General features: G+C 40.7%; 2 protein-coding genes across 2 annotated transcripts in view; one reads left to right on the top strand and one right to left on the bottom strand.

The window, feature by feature from the left end:
- Window positions 1-812: 812 nt before the first annotated feature.
- Window positions 813-15,453, top strand: ELOVL2 (ELOVL fatty acid elongase 2). Its single transcript, XM_026039347.1, has 7 exons — window positions 813-871; window positions 4,326-4,513; window positions 9,781-9,858; window positions 11,121-11,292; window positions 12,382-12,506; window positions 13,560-13,694; window positions 13,925-15,453. Exons 1-7 carry the CDS (start codon window positions 856-858, stop codon window positions 14,051-14,053), a joined length of 843 nt encoding a protein of 280 aa, XP_025895132.1. The 5' UTR covers window positions 813-855; the 3' UTR covers window positions 14,054-15,453.
- A 5,248-nt stretch (window positions 15,454-20,701) lies between these two features.
- Window positions 20,702-26,314, bottom strand: part of SYCP2L (synaptonemal complex protein 2 like) — a 25,902-nt gene continuing 20,289 nt past the window's right edge. The window contains exons 30-36 of the mRNA XM_026039354.1: window positions 26,176-26,307; window positions 25,357-25,478; window positions 24,376-24,470; window positions 23,360-23,459; window positions 23,206-23,264; window positions 22,633-22,702; window positions 20,702-20,878 (exon numbers count right to left, since the gene is read on the bottom strand). Coding sequence (XP_025895139.1) covers window positions 20,819-20,878; window positions 22,633-22,702; window positions 23,206-23,264; window positions 23,360-23,459; window positions 24,376-24,470; window positions 25,357-25,478; window positions 26,176-26,307 — 638 coding nt within the window. The 3' untranslated portion in view covers window positions 20,702-20,818. The remainder of the gene's footprint in view (window positions 20,879-22,632; window positions 22,703-23,205; window positions 23,265-23,359; window positions 23,460-24,375; window positions 24,471-25,356; window positions 25,479-26,175; window positions 26,308-26,314) is intronic.

The raw sequence follows: 26,314 nt of genomic DNA, 5'->3' as shown, positions 1-26,314 counted from the left end.
TGCTGGGGAAGCGCAAACACAGGTCTTCAAACTGGCTGGTATGGAGATATCCAGCATTCAAAGGCACACTTAGCCCTCAGACATAATGTCTGATTGAGGAAAGGATTATGTTAATCGGGGCCAGCTTCCAACTCAGTCCCAAACTTGCTACGCCTGCCAGTAGCTTTCAATGCTGCTTCATTGACTTGGACCTCGAAACACAATGCTCTGTAACTCATCCCTCCTATTCCTGCCTCCCCTTCCTCCCTCTTTAAATACCCTGAGTGGGAGTTTAAGATTCCACTTACAGATTCTTTTTTTTTTTAAAGGGAACATCTGCCTGATTTAGAGAAATTTCAGGTGATCTCTCCCCATAAGTTTCCTTCTTTAAGAGGAAACTCATCAGTGTGGTCAGCTCATTGTGCTGCCACTAGACCATTTTATAAAGCTGATCAAAGGAACCRCCAGGTTCTTTCCATAAATAGTGGTTTCAGTTGAGAAGACAGAACACAACAAAACAAAAGGAGGCATCATTTCTAAAGGGAAAATTATATCCATCACATATGGGTTTGCTGTGATAGTTGCTGGGTTTTTTTTCAGGCGTAAAACCTCCATCTTGAACATGATTCCCTTCCTAGACAGCCCAGCTTTTGGCACTGTTTCCAGGAATGAGGAAATCTCTCTTGCTCTGTTGCTATCTGGCCCACAATCTATCTTCCTCTGTTGCTATCTGGCCCACAATATACCCTAATTTTTTGTTTTTTCAGCAGACATGATGCCTAGGTGACCCATGAGATAATAATATCTCTGTCATGTGTTTGTTTTTAGGAGCACCTGAAAGCTTTTGACCGAGAAGTAAATGCATTTGTGGACTATATGTTTGGACCTCGAGGTAAGTTGCTCCAACAACAGCCCTGTTGGGAAACAAACGCTATACAAATTAACAATGAACAACATTATCATAACTGGAAGCTGTTGACATTTTTAATATTAACAATTTCTACTTCATTTTAAAATTTTAAATTTGATGAGAATTGAAATTTTAAAAATATCACCACATTTTTGAGTCCTGTATTTCTGAAAATATTCTTATGATTTCAGCTTTTCATCCTCCTCCAGATAAACTGAATCCTGAAATCCTGATTTTTCCTGAAAGTGGAAGTTCTACTTCAGGACTGATTCTCATTAATAAGCAGTTRTTGTGTGTTCCAATAACCTAGGAAATGGCACAGTCCAGAAGGATGCTCAGTGCAACAGCAAAGAAGGGTTCACAGGATCCAGGAAGGCCACGTGCAAAATCTCAGTAAATCAAGAGGCAGGGTGGGTGAACAGTTGCACCTTTCTTAATCTTACTTTCCAAAACCGTGCAGGCTAGAATTGGTCACACAACTACAGTGATACCTCAACAGAGGTTACAGATGCCCTGAACTCAATTTGGACTGAAGCAGAGTAACAGTGATGCCAGAGGTGCTAGAGGCAGGGAAAAGGGAACTGAAGTTGACCGGGAAAAGGAACAGAAGGACTGTGGCCAGCTGAGGGCAGTTTGCCAAAGTCATGGCTAGCATTAYACGTATTAGTATTCRTAGGGGAGAGAAAGCAGCTGGAGGAGGAAGGCAGATTTCAGACTCCGGAGAAAGTCTTAATGCTGAYAGGGATGAGTGTATTCAGTGCACCSAGCCTTGTGAATAGCCCTTGTGAAYAGCCCTGTAAACCTTGAAGGTCAGAATCATTCCCCTTCTTTCTCTCCGCTAGCTTTCAACCAGTCTACACATTTCATTCATCAGTGAGAAGACCTAAAATATTTTTACGGTCTTTATAAGAACCCAGGGTACGGGCCTTGGGTTCTTTTAAAGACCATCCCACATGTACAGCTTATATCTTAAAAAGTAGATCCTGAAATAACACTGTCATTGTACTAGTTATAGTGGCCCAGGCTACAGAAGGAAAAAGAAATGGCCRTAGCTCGTTTCTGGAGGCAATTTCTCACCATATTAGAAGTTATSAAGTTAACATAGGCTGCAGTGCTGCACTACTGGAGTAAGGGGTATACTATCATAGATTTGATCATGATTTAGATATAAGCCTGCCTTGGGCCTCTGTCTGTCACTGTTAGCAGGGCTCTGTACTCAAATTTACTACWACTTTTTGTATTTAACTAAAATACCAAGTCCTTGGGTTCAGRTAAGAGAGGCCAAATGCATGCCCGTTGGTTTCATCTCGCAACAAAAAGTTAAAAGTTCATTTGGTGTTGGTCCGTGTAACCCTGGATAGGATATTACCTAGACTCAAGACAAAATGCACAAAAGGGGAAAAAACATACTGTTCTGTAAAAGAGCATTTTTGCAGAGCTTTCCTGTTCTGCAGGGTGCTTTCTGGTTTTATGCCAAGAAGTTAAAAAGAAACATGGAACTGAGTAGATGTTGAGGAGAAACATGGAATTGCAGTAATCTGGCTSATTACTTGCTTGTTTTATCTGTTAAAGAAGCAGAAGTGGTTGCAAACAGATATATTTCAACAAAACTATGATAAACTATCTCTGCTCAGCACTGGTACAAAACTGTTCAGCTTCAGCACCTAGAAAGTTCTGAATCTAACTCAGACATCAGCTGGCCAAAGCTGTCCAGAAACCCTGAATCAGAAAGTTTCTAATGCTCACTGATAAAAGCCTAGTACTTTTGAAGGGCCTGGGAGGCCTGCCACTGATCTCCAGTGAGCCAAGACTTGATCCCAAGGGTCTGGCACATGAGGGCCGGCAACCGTGAATGAACTCATTCAAGAAGCCATCAGAGCTTGTGGGCGCCTTCCCAGGTTGTGGTCCAGCACTTCCACACTGCGGCTTTATTCGTTGCCTTGGTCCTAAATTCAGATGCTGTATGTGCTTTCTCCCATTATTAATTTGTCCTATTGATATATACCTTTTATCTTACTTGAACATGGGGTAAGTCAGTCAACAGATGTACTTTTGATCTCTCTTCATCTTCTGAGACTTCTTTTTTGAAGTACATTTCCTTTCCTATCCCTTCCTGCCACATAAAAAATGTACTTTGTGTGATCCAAGAATAAGTGTAAGTGAAAACCAAGCAGTGTGGATCTTCAGGTTGCTGTTTGTACACCACTCTCCACTAATAGCTCTATTACTCTTGATAAATTTTCTGGTCAGGACCAGAAAATGATCTCTAAGGAAATATGTTTTAATAATTTATGCTGGAGCTTGAAACAGAAATAGTATAGTTTTTAAATACGCTGATCTGAACAAGCACAAGGAGTTCTGCTTTTGTATCCCACATTCTTCTACCCACTCATGGCAAAGGGAAAACTAGCTTTCTGGGGGCATACCAGAGCAGCATTCAATGCTGTTTTGTTTAATTTGTTATCTCATTTCTACTGGTTACTTTCCCTCTTTGAGCAAATACTCTGTTTGTTACTTGTGGATGCCAACTGGCCTTTGTGCAAATGACCTTTATGCACCAAATGTTGAAATCCTTCCCTGATCTCAGGTAGGAAGACCGTTCTTTAATTAACAGTCTTGCTGAAATTCCTTCTTTCTTACAGTGTTACAGAGACTGGGAAGCAAGCCGGGAAGCAGAGGGAGGCTGAAATCATAAAGCAAAGGGCAGCTGAAATCATGAACAATGCAGGTGTTCACAGTCCTGTTCATAAGCAAATTACTCTAAATCATGTAAAGTCTCACTTTACATATACCTACTTACCTGTATGCACATATTTATAAGAAAAGGATGCTCTCATTGGCAAAGTAGTGTTGCAAAGTGTAACAGTTTATAGATGCTCAATCACATTTCCTTTGTGAATCCCCCATTGCCCAGTTAACTCAGTTAATAGAAGCCGTAAAGCTGTTTTTCATGTGCTGTTTTAACCTAATCTTGGTCTTTGTAAAAAGTAAAGTAAATAATTTAAAGCAGCTTCAAAGGTGAGATGGAACTACTGTGACCGTGTAACATGTGGCATATACATAGTATCCTTTCTGGAAAAAATTGACAAACCTGAAAGTGAAAAACAAGAATTCATGATATGAACAGACATAATTTAAGTRTTAACTTAAAGGAAAAAAGGGTATATGTTTTCTTCCTTTCATTTTCTCTGTTCTATTAAAGAGAGTTAAGAGATCTCAGATTATTAGCAAAGTTTATGTGGTTTTCACTACACATATTCAAAATGAATATGACAAATTGGGGAGTTCAATACAATAGATATTTCCTGAAGTGTGCAGATCATGGCAGGCTCCTTCTTGTGCTTTTAGCAGCYCTTTTTGCAATGTACCATGCCCTACTTTAAGCACTGCTCTGACAAAAGCTTTTTAATTGTTTGTTGCATGTATTTCTTTCCAGATACCAGGGTTAGAGGATGGTTCCTTCTGGACTCTTACCTTCCCACATTTTTCCTCACTGGAGCATACCTGCTCTGCATATGGCTGGGCAACCGGTTCATGAAGAACAGGCCGGCTTTCTCACTCAGGGCTCTCCTCATTGTATATAACCTTGGGATCACACTGCTCTCCTTGTACATGTTCATCGAGGTAAGCAGAGAGCAATGTACTGTTTTTAACAGAATTATCTTAGCAATAGATAGTCTTGCTATGAGATTTATCATCAGCAGCAAAGCAATTTAATATCAAGAAAAGTTCCTGAGAAGGTTTGGCAGTTGATCGGTGACTTGTACAGTACCTTCTCATTATAGATTTCACCATATTTTAATTGAGCAGCTGCTCAATTGAAACACATCACACGTCAGCACCCATGAATATGCCAAGGRATTGGGATTATATGAACATCTGTGGATTGTAAAAATATCTGTGGAAGGTTGTTCTTTGAACAAATGGCCGTTTTMAAATGTGGGCAGATTTATATGGGAGAACAAGTACTGAGTTATTTACAGAATTGGCAATTSAGTGTTATTGTGGAATACTCCAGCTTCTACATCCTCCCTTGAAATCACAGCATCTTCAACTGCTGCACAGCAGCAGCAGCATATGGAGCCCAGAAAAGTCACTTCCCTCAGAGCTGAAAATTAAGTTGGGTAACAGAATCCAACCATCACTGCTTTGATGATATTTGGGAGCTCCCCATTTTAACCCTTGTGATAACGTAGGTTCTTTTTATATTAAGTTGTTATCATCCCTTGCTTGTGACCCTAAAAAGTAAATTCTAAGAGGAATAAACCAATAACAAAAACAAACAAAACACAAAACTTTTTCTGCCTTGACTTAAAAAAAAAACCACTCTCTTTCACTCTCTTTTCCCCTTGCAGCCCAATTCAGATTTTCCCAAGCAAGTGAAAAGAGTAATAGCTGGCCTGGCTTGTCTGAGTGGAGTAAACCAAGTTTTAGCCACCTTCATGTCCTTGTAGGTACCGTGTTGAGTCAGCTCCTATTCCCCTGCCTTACTCCTCCTGTTTCATGATTCTAACTTTGCTGGTGGTTATTGCTGAGTTGTGCAAACCCACAGATTAGTTCTTGGCTCTGTCGCTGGAGGCTACTGGGCACAAGTGACATTTTTCACTTGTCAGGAACACAGGAAACACAAAGTCAGAGGTGCTTGATGCTTTGCCCACTAATTTTTTTTTTTTTTTTCAGATTGCACTCTCAGTTCTGGACTGTCCACCAGGCTGGTTTCACTCTCTACAAGCCCCTCTTACATAACAGCAGCTCTGTAGTTTCCTGTATTTACCTGGTTTCTGTTCATGGCTTTCACTCCAAAGGAGCAGAATGGAAGTTGAGGCTTGCAGCCCCATATGAGGTTGCTTGTGCATCACTGCTGAGGAAGAATAGGCAGAAGTCATTTTTACTAGGGAGTAAAGTTATGATGAGTCAACATTTCAAAATGTCTCATGTCAAAAAAATTTTTTTTCTTGATCCTGCTCTCTGACTTTTGTCAACTRTAAGCTCTTTAGCACAGGAGTTAATTGAATTTAGAGCAGTCTGCTCAGTGATTTTGTATGTAAAAGCAGTTGATTTCTCCAGTGAGTTTGTTTCAGGATTAATTCCTAATTAGAGAGGTCCATAACAACAGTCTTATTTCTCCACTCTCACATTTCACTCTCCACTCTTCTAATCTCTGTTATGGATCAGCTGCAGAAACAGTGTTGTCTCATCTTGGTTTTCTTTATAAGACACAACTTTTCTTATGTTATCTCCAGAATGGAGTAAGTACTTCCTAGACATTCAAAGGGGAAAAAAAATAGACCATATTAGGGTGCATCTCGGTTGCAGGCTATCATGTATGTTGGTTTTAATGAAAAACAGGATAAACTATCCTATGGAAGACGTGTGCTGTCATACTTTATCTCCTCATTGTGCTAGAAATAGCTTAGCTATCTGTTGCCTGAAGCAGAGTCATACAACCTCAGGGCAGGAAGAAAATGGTTATAGCAAAGAGTCATAACACATTGACTGTGCTTTAAAATTTCCAAGGGCAGATCCCCTTTTATGCCAAAGATCCATGCATGATGTGATGGGCATGAAGGGGCTGAGAGTGAGTTTTAGCTCCATCAGTCTTGAAGACAATCAGTTCCTCAGATATGTTGAACAACATCACCAGGAACCGTGAAACTGTGAAATGTGCCACTAGRTACATGGTACTAGGTAGCATCCCTGCTATCCAAAGATACTTGCATAAAATATCCAAAGATATTTCATTGGTCTCTATACTTGAGACCATAGAAAAAGGTCTSAAGAAGAAAAATTGTGCCCAAATCTTTTTTTTTTTTTTTTTGGGGAAGGAGAGGGTCGAGAGAGAGCTAGGTGCCTTTGAAGGTCTCCCATAAAGGGAGTCTATCAGGCATTACATTAGATGGACTTCCTTGAAGCCTTCAAAGACACCCACTTCTTGCCACTGAGTGTAGTGGTGGAGTAAGCTACTTGTCTATGGAGCACAGCTTTCTCGGTTACCTAAAATTTAAACGCAAGTAATGTGCCTGCCAGAAGGTGCAGGTGACTCCTCCACCCTGCCTCTACAGGCTAATGCTGTATTAGGCATTCGTCATTGGATATTTGGGCTTCTGAAGCATTAAGTGTCTACAGTCCAAATCAGGACTACTGATACAACATTTTCCAGAAACATTACCAAAAAATTGCATAAAGGAAAACAACCATCACCATTTTTAATTTTAAAAAAAAGACACTTTTAACAATTTTAGTAAAATATATCTTTTCTATACACAAACCTCTGTCTAAGATCTTAGAAGAACAATCTATGAACAGAAAGACCTCTCAATGACCAGTAGCATCATGTCTGTCCGAGAAGTGAACTCAACTAGTCATCAAGCTCTCATCCAAGACCTTTTGTCGACCAGGCACTGGAACACCAGGCAGTGTGTGTGTCAGATCAGAAAGGAGATGTACAGATGTATTTCATTAATGCATAGATGACATGGTTGCTAAAGCTGCCTACTCCCCTGTGTAGCTTCACAGACATACTACAAACCCTAAGGAATGTAAGCGAGTAACCATCTGCATGTTGAAAAGCAGAATTTGCAAGTGAGATCTCTTGATTTGGAGCCAAAGTCAGTGCTGCTTGCAGATACCACAGTGAAAGGAAGTAGAGGATGTTAAGTGAAGTTTTAATAGCACAGGCGAGGATGAAGGATGAAATTCCAACTGTCTTGGAATTTCACTATATCAAACCATAGATTATTAACTTCAGCATAATGCTTTACAAAAAAAGGACTCAAACAAATGGTTGTCTGTTCTTAATGAATTGCCTAGAAGTTATCAAATTTATATTTAGCAAAAAAAGAAAATAATGATACACTGATGCTTAAGTGAAAGCTTCATTTAATGTAGCAGAAATCTTGGGGAGTGAGCAAAGATCAAAGTGGGAGAGCAGAAGCAATGAAGTGCACTGTTCTATCATCTGGGGGAAGGGAGCAGTGGGAAAAGGAGAAAGACCTAAACCGCAAAATGTCACCATCTCCACTTAACAAGCATTGAACAGAACTGGTTGGAAGTTTCTCTGCAACATAAGTTGCTTTTTGAAGGAGTTTTCATTGACAGAAAGAAAACATGATACCTCTTTCTCTTCCCTGCCAAATACACCATCCTCCTAGATAGCATGCCTGGCTATCTATGAGAGACCTAGCATGGATCCAGCTATATGCACTGCCTATCAGGATATTGATCCTYAACCAATGTATTGCAGAATTAGCAAATATTTTATCTGACCCACCAAGCAGTTAATTATTGGACCTCTAACTAGGCCTACAGAAGAAATGAAGAGCCTTACCTAGGAAAAGCATTCTTGTTACATTTCTGTCCCCATTAAAATGTCTTGGCTGCTTCATGGAGAGGGCCAACAAAATATTTTGTGTGTGAAAAATCTTGTGGAGTATTTAGTATTGAGCAGCTGTCAGGTATGCCATCAGTACTAACAAATGGTGTGACTGGGAAAATTGAGGCACTGACCAATTGACAAGGTTGGGATATCCTGGAATCCGCTCAGTCTTGATTCAATCTTGAGATTCCTCAGTCTTAGGTTGAATCATCTATCCCCAACCATTTCCTTATGTAGTGTATAGTGTTGTCAGACTACAGTTTATTTAAGGTCTTCTAATTGCCCTAATACAGCCCACACTTGGCACAGTCTTTGCATGCGTAACGGTACTATCAACTCTGCAGAACCAGGACAGTGCTCAATGCGTGGAAGGGAGGACAACTAAAATAATGAAAGTAACAAATAACTTTGCTCTCAGAGAAAAAGAGACCTTGGATGTGGATGTTTCATGTCAAAGCACCAGTTTCTGTATCAGACATGCAGAGGGCTTGTTTAGGAGCTCATGTCATAGACAGGTTATTGACAGGCTGAAGCAGACGGGAGATCTGTTTGTACAGACCCTGGTGTGTATTTTCCTCRTTAATATAGTGCCTAAGCTGAAAGCAACCCGCTTCTCACAGGTTCTTGCAACTCTGCTTACAGCACAATGCTTAAATTGTGCTTCTACTCCCTGCAGAACCTGCATCCTCTGCAGAGAGGGACCCGAAACTATGAATTCCTTGATTTAGCCCTGAGAAACACTGTTCATGTATTCAGAAGTAAGCAAGAGCTTCTTAAGTAAATGACCTTCGTTTCATAGCATGTATGGATAACGGATTACATTCCCTCTTCCAAAAGTGCTGCCRATGGCTGCAGGCAGCGCTTTTGGAATATGATTGAGCATTACTGCACAAATATCCCATTGAAGAGCTACAGCTTTCCAGAAACCTCGAGCTTCAGCACCGTGCAGTTGTCTGACATTTTGCTGCTTTGTCAGCTTCCCAGCTTGATGTGCGCTCGTGCTTTGGTGCACCACGACAGGCTGCTAGACGGCAGCACCAGAGCCCTGCTAAGAAATTTAGGGAAGCATTTCTCTCATTCCATGCTTTGGGGTTGCCTTGTGTATGCTTGTGTGGCCTGGCATATTTTTCCTGAGGACAGGAAGGAATTTGCCATACATGGTAAGCACTGTCCATGTTGCTTCATGTCAGAGACAAAATATTCAAGCATGAGTTTTGGGATGAGGACCACTGCAATAGTAATGTTGTTTTAAAGAATATTTAGAAAGCATTAAAGCCAGGGAAAGGTAAAAGGTGTATCATTTCAGTGTATCTTTCCATCACAACCTGATGCCTTTTCCATTCCAGCACACAGGAGACAGCTGCAAGCTGTCTGGTTTAACAGCATCATTTCATGTGATGAGCTGGCACCTCCCATATCCCTATGCTGTTCATTCCAAAACTGTAAAACACCTGCAGGGCAGAAAGAGAGCCCCTGCGTGTGTTCATGAATGTAACAGCCCTGATTTCTGTTGCAGCTCATCCTAGCCACGTGGGAAGGAGGCTACAACTTGCAGTGTCAGAACCTGCACAGCGCGGGCGAAGCCGACATCCGGGTGAGCCGCGGGCGCCGCTCAGCCCGGCGCCGCACACCACGGATAAGGARCACCCCTAGCACGAGCACTTCGATTGTGCTGCCTAATTGCTCACAGTCGATGGGAAATGTGGATCTTTTGTTTGKTTGGTTGGTTTTGAATCAGTATAGATGCATCCTTTCTACAGAAAACATAGCAAAACATAGCTGATATACAGCTCTAAAAGCTGTATATCAACATCTGCCATCAAAACAGTGCTCTGTGACTATTAGACCAGAAAATATGAGTCATCCAAGATTTCTTTTTGAGAAAAATCCTGTAAAATGTAACATCTGTTGAGCTCTAGCTGTAAACGAATTCAAGCCCAATTCTAAACTCTGGAAACGAGCTCTGAAATGAGCCATTTTGCTGCCTTGGCTCATTTTCATTCCAAACTTTATTTCTACCTCACAGCAATTCTGTGCATTAATCATCTGTTGTTCCCTGATCTGGGATAACTCTCCAGATTCAGTTGGAGCTTGGGCAGACGGGTTAGATAGCTCATATCATTTCCCCTAACACCACTCCTACCAAATTTGCTTTTGTTTTGACATGTGAACAGTCACTTAAATGCATTTTCCTATCAGCAGGGTGCTTTCCACCTTTCTGTTTTAACTAATTGTCCTTAAACTTTCTGCTCATCATCTTAGCCACCAAGGGTGGCTACAGGCAGCCGTGCAGTCGTGCTGCCCTTGGTCTAAGCTACTGCAGTGCTGGCAAAGCAAGTATCATTTACTTCCAGCTCAGCAGATGCACGTTCTGATGCTCTGTGTAATACTTAGGGCTCTGCAAAATTGTAATATCCCAGGACATATTTTGAGCTCTGATAAGCTGTTTCAGCTCAACTGAGGCACGATGGCTTATTCCGTTGTGTTGAGTCTCAAAATTGAATTGTTTAAAAACAAGCAGTTGCCAGCACGGGTTCAGTAACAAGGATCTGTATATGGCAGCAGTTTTAAGGGGCTGTCTATTTGATAATAAATTGTTAGAATAGTTTGAAGAGCCTTCCTCAAATTTTGCAGTATATTTCCCAAACCATAGCTAATTAGACAATCACAAAAAAAYTGATGAATTTTCTCTGAACTGCCTCCTTCAAGAGAAAAAAAGTTGAAGTGAGAACTTGTGCTCCTCCTTCAAAAGGATACAGATACTTTGGTGGGAAGTTATGTCTAAGGACTGATGAGCAGCACTATTTAAGCCCTTTTATATACAGCTATTGATCTTCTGTTCCTCTGTTCTTACAGGTAGCCAAGGTGCTGTGGTGGTATTATTTTTCCAAAGTAATTGAATTCATGGACACYATCTTCTTTGTACTGAGAAAGAAAAGCAACCAGATCACCTTCCTTCATGTGTATCACCATGCCACTATGTTTAACATTTGGTGGTGTGTTCTGAATTGGATACCTTGTGGTCAAAGTAAGTCTTCATTACCTGGGGTATAGATCACCTTACTTTGGGTGGGAGCCACATGAGCACGCAGAGCAAGTGCATTAATATGCTATGTGATTTATTGAGGTCAAGACATACCTTTCAGAACTGCTAAACACTTGCAGATCTCTATAAGGATAAAAGMATGGGTAAGAGTTCAGGGAAAATTAGTTCTGAATGTTAGACCCTGGATTATCACTTAGCTGCCACAGTCTCTCAGACCTGCTTTTCTCCAAACCAGTTTTAGACAGGATAAAACTATTGAGCGGTATGCAAAAGAGTGAGTACATGCAAGAGGTACTCCAAAAGCAGGAGTAGAACGAAGCTATGACTCTAGTAMAATCAGGGATTGTTTTAGCAATTAGCACATATCATTATGCAGTAGAGACCCTCAAAAGTTACATAAATTTATAAAATCCATAGACACTTTTATGCTTACAGTAKAACTGGCATGAGCACATGTTGAGGGTTGCAGGTCAAGCTCAGTACTGCTTCCATGCAAGCCTACAGCAAAAACAAACATGCAGTTTGACCTGTGAACATGACTGCCAGGTCTAACCAATACCATCTCACAATTTTGCATGGAAATGGCAGAAATAGAAGCCTTCTTTAGTCTGAAAGTCTAGACCACTTTCARCTTACTGGGATATAGCAACTGTCTTGTCTTCTCTGCTGCAGTGAGGGAGATGTGCAGGGGCTGCTCACTTGCCATTGGTATACTGCAAAACACCTGTGAAGCACTGCAAGTGTTTGGCAGCAGGCATATTTATCCAGGGCTTCATACAGGCAGAAGCATCCAGTAGTCTTGTTACTGTAATTGAGCAGAAAATAAGTATTTTTAACTTGAAGCTCCTCAGTCTCCTGTAATATTTTGTAATGTAATATTTTGCAAAGCAATTTGTTACAGGGGTCTTTCAAAACAGAAAGTAGCCTTTGCTTCTGTTGCACTCATTCTGAGCGGTACAAAGTCAAAGTAAAGCACTTACAGGGAGAAGTGTAGATGAAGGATTTAGCAGTATTTTCTCTCAGCTTTCAACAGTTGGTATACAAAATGATTTCCTTGTTGGATTTTTATAGGTTTCTTTGGACCTACTTTGAATAGCTTTATCCATGTGCTCATGTATTCTTATTATGGGCTGTCAGTCATCCCTTCCATGCGCAAGTATCTCTGGTGGAAGAAGTACCTCACTCAAGCACAACTGGTATGTCTCTCTTCTAGTCTCTCATTTTTAACTACCAGAAATCCTTCAAAATGTCAGAGAGGGCAAAAAGAATGAAAAGTGCATAGTGTCACTTGCAGAATTAAGCCAGTAATTTAAAGTAATTCAAACTGAACAAAACAATCATGCAGATTAGTTCAATAGTATGGGGAAATACTACTACAAATAATGATTTAATAAGAGAAATTATGCTCAGAAATATTTTCTACTATCAAGTAGAAACTCTACGGTCCATAAAGCCCCATTATTTATGGCCTATTAAATAGAAAATAGACAGTATTTAATCACAGTAAATGGATTCTTGATTAGAAAGTTATAAAATCCATCAATTATGTAGGAYGTTAAAATATGCACTGCACAGTTCTGATATGACCTTGTAAAACCATATCAGCTTGTAAAGAGAGCTTGTAAAACTCTCTCATCTAGTGAAGAAAAATCAAAGAGTCAAGAAGTGCAACCACACTACAAATTGCCAGATGTTGCAAACAGACAGGCTGTTAGACAACAAGATAGAAAGCACTTGACTTAAAAAAGTCTATTCCAGCGATTGCCATATACAGAACTCACTTGCATCAAAAGCTTGTCTCAAGATAAAAGGGCTTGATATGACAGAAACTTTTTCTAATGTGTGTGCACTCTATGATTCTTTGTCTTATTTGGGAGTTAAGATGTTTGCAGTAAGCTTGAAAATGCCCTTGTAGAAACACCTTCAGAAAGTGTATCCTCTCTTGGCGGGGATGGTCTTTGCAATTGAACCTTGCTTCCCTCCAAAGGGCACCTCCAGCACGTGGGATCAGGGGCACCKTTGCTGCCTGGGGAGAATCAGATGCAGTAGCACAGGTTGTGGCTGGAAGCCCAAGAGGCTGACACCCATCTGCAATCCCTTCTGCCATCGCAACATAACCCTTACAAACTGTCCACAGGCTCAGAAAGGAAATGTTTTCAGGAATGCCTCCAATTTCAGAGCCGCTCTAGGTGACATTATTGTATTTGATTTAACTCAGTAAATACTCATGTATGGTCTTTCTCTTACAGATCCAGTTTCTGCTCACTATTGCRCACACACTCAGTGCGGCTGTGAAGCCGTGCGGGTTTCCATTTGGCTGCCTCATGTTCCAGTCATCCTATATGGCCACGTTGGTTATTCTCTTCGTAAACTTTTATATTAAGGTAAGGAGTCTGCCAAGATCTTTCTGATGAGGCTGGGAGGGATGGAATGGGACTTTGTGCTTAGTAGACTTGATGAACCTAACTGTAGAACAAGCATCAGAAGAAAAAATACTGTATTTCCATGTATATATAACAATATATATATATGTGTGTGTGTGTTTACCACAGTTAACCATAAACAGTATTTTGGGGGCACTAAACAAATTCAAGTTTGGGTTTCGTTTTTGTAGACATACCGGAAAGCATCTTCAAGAATGACTATAAAGGAAACTACTCTCACAACAGAAATCAAGAATGGTTTCCATAAGGACTACTTTACTACTGCCAATGGATTCCCGAACAATAAGAAAGCCCAATAAGTAACTCAATACTACGGTGTAGTATTTTTTTTCTRAAAAAAAAGACTGAATTACAAGCTGTAGCTTAAACCCCATTTGATTGCATTTATCATTTCTTCATACCAGTCACTAATGTACTGCTACTTAGGTTTTAACAAAACAAGTAAATTTACTAGCTCTGTCAAAAATCACCATCAGAGCAATAAGGCCAAGAGAAATATCATCTTTCTCTTATGCAAAAGAAAATAAACTTTTCACATGTCTATTTCTGATATGATAATAATAATGAAAAAGCCTTATAAAGCACTTCATGGAGAAATCCACTGAAGCCTTCAGAAGGTTAGGACTCTGTTCAGATTAACAGGTTGAGTGCTTTCTGTGTGCATGAGAAGTCTTGAAACAGGGGTTTGCAACAAGCTCAGCTAAACCATGGTCAAGATCAAAAAAGAAGAAATGAACAGGGGGAAAAGATACGAGAATCATACTATTTCCCTCACCATGCCCCCCTGCTGGTCCACTAGCTGGGTCCAGCCTTCCCCACATTCCCAGGATCTCTCAGGAGGGATGTGGCAGAGGGCAAGCCCAGGCACCATCATAGGGGTTGCAGACAGACAGACATACCCCATGCTTGCTTGCTTTGCACACTGAGATTCCAGCCTGAGGTGGTGGGAGCTTCTTGTTTCAGGGATCTGGGACTGGTAGCACCAGCAGGCTGCAAGCTGTAGGGTTTAGATTACACATTATTGAACAATAATACGGGTTTTTGAGCTCCAGTAGGAGCAAAGTGAGTCCCTTTGAATGTGCTAAGTTAATAGGAGTCCTAACTCAGTGGCTTCTGGAAGAAAGGGGAGCTCAACAACTTAATGAAGATAAATCCTTCGATCATAAAGGTGCATGAAGGAAAACTAACTCTGTACAAACACTGCTAACTTGAAGCATGAAATGCCAAATATTAGTACACTACAAGACTAACAAAAACACTCTTAACAGAAACACTTTCCAGAGTTGCCCCAGACCAGCAGATCTCTCAAACCAAAGTGATTCTCTCAGGGTATGATTTGAATCAATTCCCATTACTGCTCAGTTATTGGAATTGTGAACAAAACCCATCAGCTCCATCAGAAAACTGAATTCCTCATAAAACTGTGGTGTATACAGAATGCTTAAGCAGCCAGGCTGCTAAACTGTGCCATCATAAACTGGGTGACCAAAACAACTTCAACATTCAAGCACAGCAAGCCGCCAGCATTCATCTAGCTGCTGCATGTTGCTGTCTTCATGTTTGCTCGCTCCTCATGAAGATGACAACAGTGCAAGTCATCATTTTGCTTTATTTTTAAAATTTGCCAAGGAGAGAAGATGACAACCAAAAAAACGCAGTGATGGAGCCTGTACTCTGTGCACTCCTACTGATTTTTGCTGGCCTTTCCAGAAACTTTCTTTGAAAATATAACTGGTTGATACCACAAAACTCACAAATTGTAAGCACCCTGTAGGTTTTACTGAAGGTGCTGCACATGACCCTGCATAAATGGAAGAGCTTCAAAGTCACGGCAAGACGCACAGTTGCATTGCTCACCTAAGGCAAACACCAGGACGATTGCACAGCCAAGCACGGGTTTTAGTCTGAAAGGAGTCCRTAACCTTTTGATGGCAAAGTATCCCGTTGTCTGGATGACACCGTCAACACAGACAGTGTCAACAGGCTAAATGTTAAAGTTTGCCATGGCAGCCAAACCCACAGAAATTGTTTTTGCTTTTGTTTTGTTGAAACCTAATTTAAAAACTTTAGAAAAAATGCCTTACTTGAAGCTCAAAGGGCTGGAAAAAAAATAAATAAACAAAAAGGAAAAAAAAAAAAAAAGAAAAAGAGAGATGGTCTCACCCTGCAGATCCAGACTACCAGCAAGTCCGAAAGCAGGTACATTTTAAATTTTGCAAATCTGTCTTAACATCTTAAATGCTGCAACTTTGAAGAGAAAGCAACATTGACTTTTTAAACTGATTTTCCTGTAATACATAACACTGTAAATAAACAAATTTTACTATCAGGAATTTCTTCACTCCCCTTTATTTAAGGTGTAAAAATTCTGAGAAATGGGTACTTAAGACTTCATTTTTTCTGAAATTGTTTTTTTAAACTTTTGGGACTTTCATTTCAGATTGAGAAAYGTCCTCCGCTGTGACGGTGAAGTAAAACTCCTACATGCTTTAGTACAGCTGTTGGCTGATCTCTGCCTTCCTCATCCATTTCCAGCTAAAGCTTCAGCTGTAACTAAACAGACGACATTTCCACATCGCTCTCACGTGCACACACAAATTAGTGTCTGAGATCGGCTAATAGGATTTTTTTWAACTTTTTTTTGCATACATTTACAGTACGCAAATATACCACAAGTGGAAAGTGAGAAGAAAAATGTTCAAGTCATGCAATATCCTTTCCCCGTTGGGGGAATTTAACTGAAAAATTGTTTGTGATCTTTTCAACTCAACTTGTCAGGAGTCACCAGGCAGTCAAATGCAGAAGTAAGTTGCATGCAAAGGAATCCTTGATACCATAAGTCCCTGTCCTTGGTGTTACCTTCCAGAAGTGGTGGATCACAGGTGAAAAAAGAGTTGGTGTTATTCTCAGGGTCAAGTGCTATAAAAAATGATAGTCACAAAGAGGATTCAGTCAGACAGCGGCTCACACCAATATATAGACTATCAGTTCTGGCAGGTAGGCATTCCCAGGGCACTTGGAGCCTCATTCAGGAAAAGTGGCAGTCTCCACCTTTGACTTCTTAGCAGAGATTGCCTGTCCTTAATGAGTTGATCCCCTATCTTCCATACACCTAAACTGTTCTTGTGCTATGTTTAGACACAAGTCCCAGGAAGTTCTCCACATCCTATTACCTGAAAATGAAGTTTGCTAGGCACATCCCCAGGTCTAATACCCACCTAGTTAGCATTATAGAGAGACATACTTTTTAAGACTGAGGGCTGTTTTCCAACAGGACACTACAGTTTCAGGAGATGGTTATGTTTATCTAACTTCTTCCACCCCCTTTGAACTTTCCAAACTTAGATGTGATGCCCACTGAAATATCATATACCCTGCATGCCTTCTGGATTAATTTTAAACTAGACAGGACTACCCAGCACCACCTTTTTTTTTTTTTAAATCACATGGCAATGAAGTTGGAAACCCCTACCTTTCCGTACATAGCTCTATTCCCTCTATACAAATTCTTTTAAGTCAAGCTACTGTTGCAAATTGTTTGTTCAGAACTAGGATTTGTCCATCAGGGATTATCCTGATGACTCTCAAATTCATCACCTCTGCCTTCAATTTTCTACCAGCAGATCCCAGCTGAAAACAACCACAAAAGCATGATATATTTCAGATTCAGAGAGAGGGAAGATGTGCAAACATTAGGCTTTGCTGACCTGTGCTTAGCAAAGGGTATGCGTGGGTGAAGAAGGGAAGCAGAAGAAAATGTTTGGGTCACGGAATTTGGAGAGATTATCTGGATTTTGAGAACTCAGACTGCTCAAGTGTGCCCAGCTTCACAGTTACACCACTACCTAGCTGTAAGTAATGTTTTCCCAGCTCTTACTCCTGACGAACAAAAGCCAGCCTGCTATGTATGACCAGGAAATGCTCTGTTATTCTGTTTGGTTTGAATAAACAACAGTTCCCAATAGTTCCCAAAAATGCACCTTTGTCCCAGGGCACCATTTTAAGGGAGATGACCTTTCCTGAAAGAGTGGTTATCTAATTTGTAGAAGCAGAACACGTCTCAGCCCACATCTCTGTGCTTTAATTGTGTCAGCAGGACTGGCTGACCCAGAACCAGGGCAAACTCATAGGACTCCTGTGGTCACTGTGTCTGTTTCCTCCAGTGGAGGACCCCTCCCGGGCAAGCACGTGCAGCATTCAGGTGGCCTTGTCCCCTGATAACAGCAGCTCTCTGAGCCTGTGCACATCACTGAGGCTATACAGAACACGTGTGTAAACAACTCCTTGGAATAGTTTCATCAGCTGAAARGAATATGATGTAAAGATACCAGGGGATATAACAAGAGTTTAATATTAAACTGGTTAAAAAATTTTAAAGTATGAACAATTATCCTTAACCTGTGCTTCATAATTCATGTTTCTTTTTCCAGATACCAATGCATTCTTTTCATTCTCAAGGTCCTAAGCATTCACATGAGCTTTGTTGTTCTGGCTCAGAAGAATAAAGTTGAAATTTGAGCTTTGTCTGTTTACATTGAAAGGAAGAAAATAACATTCATCAGTGCTTCAGCAGGTAGATAAAGGAAACCTGCTCAGCAAAGATGCCAAAATTCAACTAATTGCCTTCCAGAGACAAAATGTCAGTGTAACCCAGTCTAGCACAGTGCTGCCAGGAGGGGGAAAAAAAATCAATTTCAGAAGCCAAGTGGACTTTAGATGCTCAAGGGATTTCAGCTCAAACATGTTGAGCTGACCCAGCAGCACAGCTGTGATAAGATTGCCTGTCTACAACCCATACCACATTACCATTGAAAACAATCTTTTAGAGTTCAGGTCTTTCCAACACAAGGGTTACCAGCAAGTTTGAGCACATAGAGGATGATGATTTTTAATGTTAGAAATACTAATCTCTCCTTTGCCCAAATTTTCTGATCCATTCTACGTTTGCTTTCCGAGTTGTGTGGTGACAGATTACACTAGGACCAAACAACAACAGATGAAGTGTGCATCGGTTTCATTTCTCTAAATCCTTTGACAAAGATACATTGAAAGATACTTAGTGAGAAATGTCCCCACACTTGTACTGTCACAGGAGATGCAAAAGAGCATCCTATTAACACTGATGAATGATTGAGAGAGTGTAGCRTATGTACCTAACCCCTTGTGCTAACAAATCATAAATCACAGAATCACRGAGTGGTTATGGTTGGAAGGGACTTCAAAAAAAAAAAAGTTTCCCTGGAAACACAGCCCTAGGAAACATCAGTCAGCACAGATACCTTACTGAAGTAAAAACTTTAACCAAGCAGATGAGTCCTTAAATCAGAGAGGGCGCCATGGTTCATCTGCCATTTCAAACTTTTCCTTTCAGGCAAGAAGCTTGCCAGGGATGCAGATGAGCAAAAAAAAATAAATAAATAAATAAATAAATAAATTAAAAAAACACAATCCCAGCTCAAAGTCTGCTCTGCTGGCACATGTCTCACACACTTGGGTTATAAACACAGCCTCAGGAGTTTGGCACAACTCAGCCTACAATAAGGGCTGCCACATAGGAATCTCCCTTTCCTACTTTTGTCTGATTTAGGTTATTTCACCTTGTTACATCTGTTGTGCTCGTCCAGCTGCTGGGATAATGAATACACACACAGACACGTTGTGGTATTTCCCCAGGAACTTTTGGAAGGCAGGTCCTAGTACTTAGGCCTGGGAGCAATGCATATGCAAAACATCCTCCTATATTCACTACTGTGAGCTCTGAGTTGCAAGAAGCAGCAACAGAGCAGCTCAAGCACTTACCCTAGCAGGGGCTGATACTACAACTCAGACAGTAAAAGCCTCAGCTGGTAATCAATTTTGGATCTAGTAGAGACATGCAACATGAAGAGATGCTCAGATGCATGGCGTACTTTTATTAAAGCTGTTGCTGATCAGTGGTCATACCATACCGGTGGGACACAAAGCATGCTGGAAAAAACTTCATTACCACCCAACAGAAACAGTTTCAGCTCCCCCAAAAATATTACAGGGCAAAACAAGCACTGACAAAACTGGGCTCTTGTTATGGAAGCACATGGTGTACAGGGAATGATCCCTTTGATTCCAACTCGTGAGCTAATCTGAGGTCTGTTTTGCACATGGATAAAAACAGAGTGCTTGGAAAGAGGCCATATTCCCACAAAATCATTAATATGCACAGGAACATGGTAAGTCTGTCCCAGGATTAAAGAGAGTCTGAGAGAAACAATTATAATTTAAAGGGTACAGTTTTAACAGAGATTGGTATTAAATAGCAATGTTTATCTTCTATTAATTTTTGAGGGACCTTTGATGCTTATCTAAGCCTAACTTGGTTCACTGCACTTTGAGCTCTCCCTGAAGCCAACAGCCAATGGCTTCCAAAATGATTTATCCAGCCTCACTTCCTATTTTCTCTGTACTGCTCCAACTTTTTTGCCCTCCATAGCCTTCACTGCAGTTTGCCACCAGGCACCCACTTTAGACGGAACTGACRGTCAGTAGCTCCCTCTGCTTGAGCTTTGATTTCTGCAGTGCACAATAGAGTGGCTGAGACTTCAAAACAGCATTTCCCAGGCTGCACACACACACAGCAGCACCCACAGCAGCAGCACAGCCCACCMCAGGCATGTACATTGGACAGGCTTGCAAAGTACAGCAACTCAAAAGACAAGGAGCTTGTTAGTCTATGCAAATAATGCTTTATTTACACTCAATCACTTGGTGCTTTTACATTTGATGAAGGTATCAAAGAAAGAATGTGTTCACTAAACCATATTTAGTTCCCTCCACACATTTTTTTTTGTTTTTTTGATAGTAGACCTATCTTGCAATTACTTTGCAGAAAAACTCAGTGTGGTCAAAACCGGACCACTCTGGCAGCATAACTTTGTTTTAAAACAACAAAGAAGGCTTAAGGCATTTGCCCACCAATTTTCTTTCYATTTACAATACATTCACATATCCTCCACAGGACCCAAAGTTCTTCTCTCTGATCCCGAAGCAGCTGAAATGTCATTAAGAGCCTTTAGGGATTCAGGGGTTCATTAGTCAGAAGAAACAATGAACACAGCATTATCTGTTGCCTTCTTCTCTGGGAGTTCATACTGTAGGGGAGAAAAAGAAGTAACCAACATTTCAAAAGGTAATAGAAATTCTTTTTTTATAAGAGAAGAAACTGCAGAGATACTAGAGCCACACCTGGATTAAGTTACTAATTTTCACTACCAAGCCAGGAACAAGGTGCTGCAGAATGAGCAGCTCCCATGAAACAACAGCTTCTTCCTCAGATTTCTATGTCCTAGAGGTACATTTCAGCAGCACCTACGGCATGGGAAACACCTACGTTCCTGAGCAGTCCTGTGCTCATAATTTAAACCATTTCCTATAGAAAGGCTCAGGATCCAAGCTCCAATACATACGTGAAAGAAGGTCTTAATTTTCAACACGTTTTTTTTCAAATTCCAGGCCTGATCTACACATCTTAGGTGACTTAAAACATGGTTGTTCCTTTGATATTTTCTTCAGCTTTTCATGTACTACAGACAGGTGACACATCACAAATCATCATAACCTACTAGTCCTTTGCAGGAATGACATGCTCCCCAACCCCATCAGGTCTATGTATAAAAGCTGGAAGAGCAGCAGTAGCAAAAATACCTGTGTTTCTATATATGTTGGGATGGAGAGGATATAAACTAAACATTTGTTGTRGATGCAAAGCTTCAAGGGAAAATATGGATAAAGTGACAGAAGAGAATTGTATCGAGGGTCACTACCTACAGAGAAGCCAGCATCCAGATGAGAGAATCCGCAAGATACAAACTCAGGAAGGGATGGGAAGGCTGTCATGAAAAGTATTACTAAGTGATGGTTGTCATTCTTGTCTTCTCCCTTATGCATCTGCTTTTTGACAGCTTTCCATGATGGTTCCCTGATTAATTCCTTTCCTAAAAATATTAAAGGACCTTCTCTGTAGAAGCTGGTGCTAAATAAGTAAAAACAAGCAAGGAAACAAAATTTTATGGAAGACAACAAAAGGAGATGAAAGAGAAGGGCCAGAAAAATTGTGGGGGCAACAAAGCCTCAGTAGCTGTTCCCAAAGGCAGCAGACAATGCCCAGCAGGGCTTTGCTCATCAAAATTACAGAATAAGAGAAACAGCAGACCCCACAGTAGCCAGACTTTGGCACCATCTTCACCCACTCCTCCCGGTCATTTTGGCCAGGGAAATTGAGTCCCATGGCTTGGCAGCACCTTGGATGAGGTGGGTGTAGACAGAGAGATATCAGGAAAAGCACAGCAAGGACCTCAGTGACAAGTTCTGAAAAAGCTGGCAAGGGCTGCAGCCTGATACACTCGGTGCACTTGGACACCGGCATCAGCTCTTACTGCAGAGGGAGACTCATTTGGGAATCAGGGAATAGCACCAGAAATGTGCCATGACCCCTTCCCCATGGAGGGTTTCCAGTTCATGCTGCTGCTGGGTCATAAGACCCATATGACCCATGGAGAGGAGAGAAATAGGAAGGGCTGAACTGCTCCTTTTACCTCAGTGCCAAGCAGCAGAAGGAAGGGATGGTGACCCCACCACAGTCTGGGGCTCATTTCAGAATAAACCCCACTTCTTTGCTGTGTTAAGATGAGAGTATCTCATGATGAACTGGCTCTCAARTCAGGCAATGATGCAAAATGTTGCAGCAGTATTGAAGAACCCCTTGTGGTCATATCCCATCTAGCAGCAATGGGACCTTAGCCAGCAGGTAAAATCCCAGAACTACAGTTGGCATCTTCTCAGTTCCAATACCTATCAGTCACACCACAGCTCAGACCACGCAAAGTTGTTGGTATATCACACGTACCGTAGTATTCTGGATGGTTTCAACAAAACTCTTTGCTGTTTCACCCAGGGCTGAGTCAACAGATTGAATTCTGGAAAAAAGGCAAGTTTAACTAGTTTGCCTTCAAATATTAATATTTACTGATTAAATTTAAGCAAACTCAGAGACTTAACAACAAGAAGAGCCTGAGGATTTCATTCTTTGCTGCTCACTTGCTCTTTGCCCAGCATTATCCTTTCTATAATGAAGTAGCTATTCAACTTCTCCCTCACAATATATAGACACAACCAGAGGATGCATCTTGTTTCAAATCRTGGTACAGGTCCCTTGAGGCACATACTCATTCTGCAGTTTCCTCACAGAGGAATCCCTCGTTGCTTCCTAGTCTCAATTCAAAACMTTAATGAGATGTAAAGGCTCCACTAATGAACACACAGTTCATGTCATGATGGTATCAGAATATATCAAGTATTCCTCAAGTACTGTTCCTAAATAATGCTTCACATACATAAGTATGAGTACAGTTAGTGTAATTAATGCACTACTTGACCATTAGAGAATTTGTGAGTACCCAGACATCTGGCAGACACATACCGCTGCTTTTGCTGGTTGCAAAAAGAATCCAGTTTGAGGGCCTGTGCATTCCAGAAGTCCTAGATATAAATAAATAAATAAATAATAAAGCCCAAATAACACCATTACTTTGCAAAGGCARCCTCCATGGATTATCCCAAGAACTCATACACACCACTGCATCCTTCTCCATGTTTGCTAAGACCTGAGTTTCCTTCTCAAGGCTGGCAAGCTCTTCCACAACAATCCTTTGGAAGGTTTCCAGCTTATTCAGCCTAATGATGAGAAACAGAAATGAGTTAGACATTTTACGATGCAATGTCACAAGGCAGCTGGCAATCCCGCGCTCCAGTTTCATCACTGAACCTGCCTTCATAGAGAAGTAGACATTTTTGCTGAGCCACATTAGGAAGATTTGTTCAAGTTTTACGTAGAGTAAGAATATCTGCACTAAACTGAATACTAAATGAAGCTAAATACCCTTTCTCAAACAGCAGTCMGTAACCAAGGCCTAGGACAGAGAACCTTGTTCCTATATTCTCTCTCTTTTTTTTTTTTTTTTTAAATTGAGCTCCTATCACAGAAATCTGACAACCCATAAAGCACTGTAAAGTCCACTAGCTGCCTGTAAAGTCCACTAGCTGACATTCAATACCCAAATGAAACAGTCTGCAGAAATGTGTACATAACAGAGCTTGAAGTAGATCTGCAGCAAAGTTTGAAACATCAACAACACCCCTTGCATTTCTTTCCTTCTTCTCCCCATTAAGTAAAACATAAGAGAATTTCCTTTATATGGTCCAGAATACATAGGTATTCTACTAATACCTATACTAAGTACACCTATACTAATACCTATACTATACTAATACCTATACTAAGTACACCTATACTAAGTACTAAGTAATACCTATACTAAGTACAGCAAGAGGATTTTTAACAGATTTGGGAACATCGACAGCTGTCAGAAGGGCTGCTTCACCTTGCACTCTTAATGAAGGGCTTGGTTTGCACTAATCCATTCCTTCTACCTATACAGGAAAAGCAGGATGAGACATAGGCAAGCTRCTTCCAAAACCCTTAACACACAGAAGCTATTTTGTCTTGCAGACCACGATCAGCACAATTTACACAGTATTCAGAAACACACATGAAGCCAGAGGCATTTTCAGCAAGCAGCAGCCAACTTACCTGCACTCGTGGATCTGACTCAACAAGGTCAAGACGTTCTTCTCAGAGGTCCTCAGCGCATTCTGTGCACAAGTCTCCATCCTCTTGTACCTGAACTAACCACAAGACATACTGTCAGAGAAGGACGAAAGCCCAACCCAAAAAACTTGTTTGCAAAAGGTTTCCCCAAAGATTCCCCCTCTCTCCAAGTAGGCCCTTCAGTTTAGCTAAAAAGGGTTATGTCACATTAGTCATAACAACAGATCTTTATGCAGCCTGTGTGACTTTGATCAGGACTAAGTAACCCCAACCAGCTAATAATGAGCTTCTCCTCTATTCTGGCATGCTTAGCAACTGCACAAACCCACGTCTCTAACAGCACCGCTTCAGAGCGCTTTTAATGCAAGCTGGATCCATTTTAGTCATAACTGATTTCTACTGTAAATACAACCACCACCAGCTGTGACTCAAGGATTAAAGCCAAACTTACTGTGAACATATAACATCAAAAGTAAAAAATAAAATAACAGCTGCCACACTTGCACAATGCTGCTGATCCAATATAAATCTGTTCTGCCAGGTCTCCCAAATGGGTCCCAATTTGGGTTTGCTATCAGTATGCTGCTTATATTTCAAAAGCAGCATGTATTCTACACCGCTTTGATCCATTCCTCTAATGAGAGTAAGTATTTGTAAATTGGTATTTAAATAGGCATTTGAAATGCCTATACAAATCTGAGTTCTCAGCATATAAATAAGATTCAGTAAGGAAAAGGAAGAACCTACTTAAAGTTTCACTTATAAGTCATTTCTTGCCTTTTCTGTAACACTTCAGAGAACACATGGATTTTTGAAATGCTTAAGAGAGCTCCAGGCTAATAGACAGTGCAGTCAAACTCTGCATTCTTGGGCATAAAATACAGATTTATGCTAAATTTTCCTGGTGATTAAATGGTATGAGAAAAGGCTACACATCAAGCACACACACAAAGTGCACATTACCCAGAACAGTTTTTTTAGCTGGTTGGTAAAGCTTTCAAATGCAGTAATAACCCCTGAATCACTGACATCTTCATTCATTATCTTGGAAAAAAAGGTGTCATCCATTTCATCCATTTGCTGGTCTATAAAGAAAGCATATTCCCAATTAGTATCTTGCTGGAGGATTTATCAAAATATAAATACATACACTATTAGAGCAGGATTTAAGCAGCAACTTTTGCTATAGAGCTAGAACTCAAGTATTGCTCTTCTAGACTTCATGGCAATGACACTGACTCAAAAGTCTTGTTAGAAAGCAGTGTAGGAGAACAGATACAACACCAACCAAGCACCAAGTGCAATATATTTGTAAATAGTGAGGCAATAGTACATGAACATGCAGTGAAATCAGATAAAATTCCCACTTTTTTTTTTTCTCCCTGTCCCCTAGCCGCCATTCAGTGGGAAGCCAGTCTGGCTTGCTTTCATTTTGAAATAAAGTTTTGTCTTGCAGTTGCTTTATTTTCACATTTTTTCTTCAATAACTCCGGAAAAATCACTGCCTAGGAAGACTAAAAAATACTCCCCCAGTGCTTAGCAGCTTCATGACTGCACCATGTAGTCAAGGTGCCTACATTTCCTTGTTCCCAAGTGCATTGCTTTCAATGACAACAGCGCACAAAATGTGATTATTATTAAATCACGTTTGTGATTTTGGAGACAAGACCCTGTAGGAGATATCTGTTTGCAGTCTTCCACAGGGCTATGGTTTTTTGCAGCAAAAGAAAATAAAACACAAGATATTTAAGTACTTCACCTTAACTGCTAGCCTCACTTTACCTGTTTCAGTCCCTTTTTCCTTCTCTATCGAATTAAAAAGTCTCCTTGGTTTATAGGGAGTGTCAGAGGACAAGTGACTTGTTTCCCAACTGGAAAGTTTAGGCCTTTTCAAGACAGTACCAGTTAACATACCTAAAAA

The sequence above is a fragment of the Nothoprocta perdicaria genome, unplaced genomic scaffold (genome assembly GCF_003342845.1).
Source record: "Nothoprocta perdicaria isolate Ctin4 unplaced genomic scaffold, notPer1 scaffold_229, whole genome shotgun sequence".
Lineage (NCBI taxonomy): Eukaryota > Metazoa > Chordata > Aves > Tinamiformes > Tinamidae > Nothoprocta > Nothoprocta perdicaria.
The sequence above is the reverse complement of the archived record's forward strand: the minus strand, read 5'-3'. Positions and strand labels throughout refer to the sequence as shown.